The following is a 6,032-nucleotide window of genomic DNA, read 5'->3' as shown; positions in this document are numbered from 1 at the left end:
TATTGAGTCATGCCGGGGGTAAAGAGCTCGACAAATTTGAAGTATAGTACAGAAACTCCTTTTCTCTGATTGGTTGACTCTTCGCAGCTAAACAGTGCTGCCTTCACGATTTTAGTCAAAGAAAGAAAGTAGCAAGTGAACAAGAGAACACAACGAAACGATAATAACGTATCCAATAAATCCTGTCTCAGTAATGAATCGCTAGCCAATCAGAAGAAAGAAAATTTCTATGTCGATCCTCGCTAAGAGATCAAGCTATAGCTTGAAGGTGTACGAGGGTAGGGTCCGCTACTGTATATAGTGTTTAAAGGCGGGAAAGGGTAACAGCAGGTAAACGTACGAGGATTTGAAAATTAACAGAGTATAATGTGTAATATTCAGCTGATCGTACACTTCTACTGTCCAAAATTGTGAACATGAAATTCGAATAAGTCTTTACGTACCGTTAGTGCACTGTATTTATTAACCCAATGAAGGTAAATTATTCCTTTTAGCTCTGAATTAATAAACATGAAAATTTTATTGAATTATCTAATACTATTTTTTTCTTTGCGTATAAATTTTATAATTCATATAAATTATGTCTTGGTTTTATAAATTTTTCGATTATAGAAATATTTTCTGATTCTATATTTACGCTAGTCTATTTATGTTTCAGTATTAAACGGATTAGTTGATATTCAAGTATTTATAATAATTTAGTTTGTATATCATTATGAAACCTGGCAGTACAAAATCTACCAAATATGAACCAACAATAATTGATATGTTTTCAAAACAAATTGCTAAAAGAAAAAGAACGGATTCGGATGTTAACAATGAAGGAGAATTGCATTCTACAAGGGATATTTTTGTAAACAATGAAACTAATAAAGAAAATCAAAATCCAACTTTAAACGATGAGTATTTGGAAGGAAATGTTGAAAAAAAAATGAAGATCGAAGGCGAGAAAAGTGGAGCAAAAATTCAAACTAAGAAAGTGAATACTGTATTTGAAAAATGTGAATATTGTCGTCAAAAATTAAATGATGATTTAAGATTTTATCCAGGACATCCGAATGGAGCTGTTGATGAATTTATTGCTTTAACTGATCCAAAATTATGTTTATTTAGCGGAGATGAGTCATTCATACATGAAAGTGATGAACATCCACAAAATAAATTAACTCATTTTAGGTAAAGGTTTACGTTTAATATTTTGACAAAGCATTGCTTGATTTGTAATTTATAGTTATTTGCACTATATATACTTCTGTCTTTCTCGTACTGTAGTGTTTATGATAAAAATGGTCATTTATGTCCATTTGATGCTGGACTCATAGAAAAAAATATAGCTTTATATTTCTCTGGCTACATGAAAGCAATTTATGAAGAGGATGCATCACCCGAAGGTGGAGTACCTACTAAGGACATGGGACCGATAAATGAGTGGTATGTTTCTGGGTTTGATGGAGGTGAACTAGCTCTTATTGGATTTAATACAGCATTCGCTGAATATATTTTGATGGAACCATCAGAAGTGTACGCGCCTTTCATAGATCTTGTTAGAGAAAAGATATACATCAGTAAACTGGTCATTGAATTCCTGTTAGATGAACTTAATCCATCTTATGAAGATTTACTGAACAAGCTTCAAGTAATAAAAATATAATTTTGAAAATATTATTTTTTAATATTTTTGGCTCATATCGACACCGCATTATTTTTAGACGATCGTTCCACCCAAAGGTATTTCAAGATTCAGCGAAGATACTTTACTACGACACGCACAGTTTGTATGCGATCAAGTATTGTCGTTCGATGATTCTGCCGATTCGGACGATGTCCTCCTTATCACAAGTCCTTGTATGCGAGCATTAGCTAATCTGGCTGGTGTTACATTAGGGAAAAGAGGTGCACTTCGTAGAACACAGCGTCGGGAACAGAAAATTAAAAAACCTGCCTGGACAAAAGCAACTACGACTCAATTAGTGAACAATATGTTCGAAAATATTTTTGCAGATCAGTTGATTAAGCACGATGATAAAATAACAATGGTACGTGTCTGCGTAATCGTTATTTTAGAAATACATTTCAAGTAATGTAAATTTTTCACGCGCAATACAGGGACCTAAACGACAGAGGTGTGGAATATGTGAAAATTGTCAACAACCCGATTGTGGTCTTTGCAGTGCTTGTAAAGATATGATCAAATTTGGAGGAAGCGGAAGGAACAAGCAGGCTTGCGTTAAAAGAAGATGTCCAAATATGGCCATTCAAGTATAAATAACAATATCATGATCTTTCTTTAATTATGTGATAGTTACTAAATTTAGCTAAACTTATAATGTTTCTATCTAGGAAGCGGATGACTCTGATCCAGAAAATGAAGAACAGTTTGAAACTGTAATAGATAATAAGAGTATTGAAGGAGAAAATAGAAAGAAAGCTTTCAAGGAACTTGAAAAGGATATTGTATGGGTGGGAAAACAAATTGCTATTGATAACCAGAGAACATATTATAAATCTGTCATTGTAGGCAATGAAAATATACAATTGAACGAATATGTACTTGTTGAGCCGAAAAACACGGCAATTCCGCTTCATATTGCTAAAATCATTTATATGTGGGAAAATAGAAATGGTATAAAGCAGTTCCATGCTAATTGGTTCCACAGAGGAAACGATACAATTTTGGGAGAAACATCGGATCCTATAGAATTATTTTTAAGCGATGATTGTGACGATGTACCTTTTACATCTATCAGATCCAAATGTACCGTCGTTTTTAAAAAAATTTCAAACAATTGGGTTGATCTAGGTAGGAATTATTTAATATTACAAGTGAAACAATATACTCGATCATTTAAGAAATGTTATACGTATAATGTAATAGGCAATACGAATTTGAGTCTTGAAGATGAAGTAAAAGACATAGATGGCAAGACGTTCTTTTATCAAAAACGTTACACACCTGAAACTGCTCGATTTGAAGATCCTTTGCCTGATCCTGAATGTCGTCGGAAAGAGAATATACATCGCTTTTGTGCTGCTTGTGCTCGTTTACGCACACTAGAACTATACAATATGCCAAAGGTATGTAAAATTAAAAATAATTATTGTGTAATATTTCTTTAATATTAAAAAATATTTAAAGGTACACGAGAAAATAGAAGAGAAAAGTAGCAGAGAAGTTATTTATGGAGTAATAAAATACAAAGGTGAAGAATATAGAGTTGGTACTGCAGTATTTTTGCAGCCGGGGACATTTAAATTTAAAAATAAAATTGTGAATCAAGATGTGAAAGTAAAAAGAGAAAATGTAGACGAAGATATGTATCCTGAATTTTATAGAAAATCGTCTGATCATATCAAGGGTTCAAATTATGATACTCCTGATCCCTTTTGCATAGGATATATAAACATGATATATGCTATTACAAATGACGTAATAGTTTCACCTTGTGATATTAACATTAAAGTAAATAAATTGTATAGACCCGAAAATACTCATAAAGAATCTACATCAGTGGAACAAGTTGATATAAATATGGTTTATTGGAGTGACGAAGGTATATTGCACATTTATGATGAATATTTCAACTGTGTATGATATAAAATCATTTTTATAGTGTGCACTGTCAAATTTAGTGACGTTGTCGATAAGTGCTATCTTGCTTATTCTGAAAATTTGAATCAGCCTATTGATGAATGGTCTGCATTAGGACCAAATCGATTTTATTTCAATGAAGTTTACAATCTACAAAAGAAAACATTTGATGAGCCACCTTATCACGCTATTAGCATTGGGAAGACCAGTAAAGGTAAAGGTAACTTGAAGCTTAAAGGAAAAAAGACTGAAGAAAATGAGAAAAAGACAATTGTGAATAAGCCTATTGATTACAAAGTAGTAATAAATAAATTGAAGACGCTGGATGTATTTGCTGGTTGCGGTGGTGTGTATTTTATCATATTTCTTTAATATAATCATTCAAAAATTAAATAACTTCTTTACTATAGGACTATCGGAAGGTTTACATCAAGCTGGTGTCGCGGAATGTTTATGGGCTATTGAGAAAGAAGAACCAGCTGCTAATGCATATCGATTAAATAATCCAAACACAACAGTATTTACAGAAGACTGTAATATATTATTGCAGAAAGTTATGGATGTTAGTATTTGAAATTATTTGATAACATTTTTTTATGTTATTATTACGTAACAGATTCGATATATTCTCCAGGGTGATATAACAGATAATATTGGTCAAAAACTACCTCAGAAAGGACAAGTAGAATTACTGTGCGGTGGTCCACCGTGTCAAGGATTTAGTGGCATGAATCGTTTCAATTCACGACAATACTCTTTATTTAAAAACTCCCTTGTCGTATCTTACCTATCGTACTGTGATTACTATAGACCCAAGTTCTTTATTATGGAAAATGTTAGAAATTTTGTATCCTTTAAAAAAAGTATGGTCTTAAAACTAACGCTGCGGTGTCTAGTACGAATGGGTTACCAATGTACATTTGGTATTCTTCAAGCTGGAAATTATGGAGTTCCTCAAACAAGACGAAGGTTTCTTTTTAAATAATGTAATTACGGCGCAACGTCATTATTTTACAAACTTTACTCTTTTAAATTATCGTAGAATGATCATTCTGGCTGCTGCGCCTGGACAAACACTTCCAAACTATCCAGAACCTACACACGTCTTCAGCAAACGTGCATGTCAATTAAGTGTTTTAGTCAATAATAAAAAGGTAAATAATATTACATTTTATTTCTATTTAACGTTATATACTATTTTTATTATTATTACAAGGATTCTTATAAATTATTCTTATTTTAAATATATTATTTTAGTATAGCTCTAATTGTACTTGGATAGATTCAGCGCCATTTAGAACAACCAGTGTCAGAGATTCTATGTCCGATTTACCAGAAATAAAAAATGGATGGAATAAGGAAGAGATGTCTTACAGCAGTGAACCAATATCACATTTTCAACGAAAAGTAATCAAACTTTACGACAATACTTGTTTTCTATATTATAAGATTTTCAATTTTTTTACTCTTTTAGATGAGAGCAAAACAGTATCAGCCCTTGTTAAGAGATCATATATGTAAAGAAATGGCACCCCTTGTAGAAGCTAGAATAGCGCACATTCCAATTACTGGTGGTTCGGATTGGCGTGATTTGCCAAATGTTGCGTTCAGATTAAGTGATGGGACATACTCAAAAAAATTGTACGTAGATTATTTATTATGATTTTACATAATTAAACAAAATTTTTAAATATGTTTCATCTATATTTAAGGGAATATACTTATGATGATAAAAAAGTTGGGAGAAGTTCCAGTGGAGCGTATCGTGGGGTATGCAGTTGTTCCTTAGGAAAAGCATGCGATCCTACAGATCGACAATTCAACACTTTGATTCCATGGTGTCTTCCGCATACGGGAAATCGTCATAATCATTGGGCTGGTTTATATGGTAGATTGGAGTGGGATGGATTTTTTAGTACAACTATTACAAATCCTGAACCTATGGGAAAACAGGTACTACTTAAAAAAAGAGGAGAGTTAATAAAGATTTTATAAAAACATAAATCCTCACATATTTAGGGTCGTGTGTTGCATCCAGTACAAACTCGAGTGGTCAGTATACGCGAATGTGCAAGATCTCAAGGATTCCCAGACAGTTTTCGATTTTATGGAACTATATTGGATAAACATCGACAAGTTGGGAATGCAGTTCCACCACCGCTTGGTGCTGCTATTGGACATGAGATAAGGAAATGCATACAAGAAGAAAATATAACTACAAAGATTCACCAAATCTTCGACACCAAACTAGAACTAAATTTGATAAAGACTGAAGTAGCTAATAACAGGTCTAACTAAAGTATTTAAAAGAATAATTTTCGTTTATGTATTAACAAAAACCAACTAGTCTTTAATACAGTTTTGTTAATAATCTTATTCATCGAATTGTTTTAACATTGTATGGAAATATTTATTTAATTTATTTTAGATATAAAATACAGTT

General features: G+C 32.3%; 1 protein-coding gene across 2 annotated transcripts; it reads left to right on the top strand.

Annotated features, from left to right (window-relative positions):
* The first annotated feature begins 700 nt into the window (after positions 1-700).
* Positions 701-5,934, top strand: Dnmt1a (DNA methyltransferase 1a). Of its 2 annotated transcripts, none has more exons than XM_078190722.1 (15): positions 701-1,176; positions 1,273-1,636; positions 1,710-2,036; positions 2,107-2,259; positions 2,341-2,800; positions 2,876-3,075; positions 3,137-3,551; positions 3,612-3,935; positions 4,000-4,151; positions 4,224-4,558; positions 4,632-4,743; positions 4,847-4,996; positions 5,064-5,230; positions 5,302-5,542; positions 5,609-5,934. In XM_078190722.1, exons 1-15 carry the CDS (start codon positions 716-718, stop codon positions 5,885-5,887), a joined length of 4,140 nt encoding a protein of 1,379 aa, XP_078046848.1. In that variant the 5' UTR covers positions 701-715; the 3' UTR covers positions 5,888-5,934. The 2 variants fall into 2 exon arrangements, with proteins under 2 accessions (XP_078046848.1, XP_078046849.1); XM_078190723.1 differs by lacking the exon at positions 701-1,176 and having other exon boundaries at positions 1,380-1,431; positions 1,518-1,636.
* The last annotated feature ends 98 nt before the right edge of the window (positions 5,935-6,032 follow it).

Source organism: Augochlora pura, chromosome 9 (assembly GCF_028453695.1).
Source record: "Augochlora pura isolate Apur16 chromosome 9, APUR_v2.2.1, whole genome shotgun sequence".
Classification (NCBI taxonomy): domain Eukaryota; kingdom Metazoa; phylum Arthropoda; class Insecta; order Hymenoptera; family Halictidae; genus Augochlora; species Augochlora pura.
Note: the sequence above shows the minus strand (reverse complement) of the source record. Positions and strands in the feature narration are given on the sequence as shown.

Coding starts and splice junctions, on each gene's coding strand:
- Dnmt1a (XM_078190722.1), top strand. CDS start 716: ATGAAACCTGGCAGTACAAAATCTACCAAATATGAACCAACAATAATT. Junction 1,177..1,272: donor AATAAATTAACTCATTTTAG/GTAAAGGTTTAC, acceptor CTCGTACTGTAG/TGTTTATGATAAAAATGGTC. Junction 3,936..3,999: donor TGTATTTGCTGGTTGCGGTG/GTGTGTATTTTA, acceptor TCTTTACTATAG/GACTATCGGAAGGTTTACAT.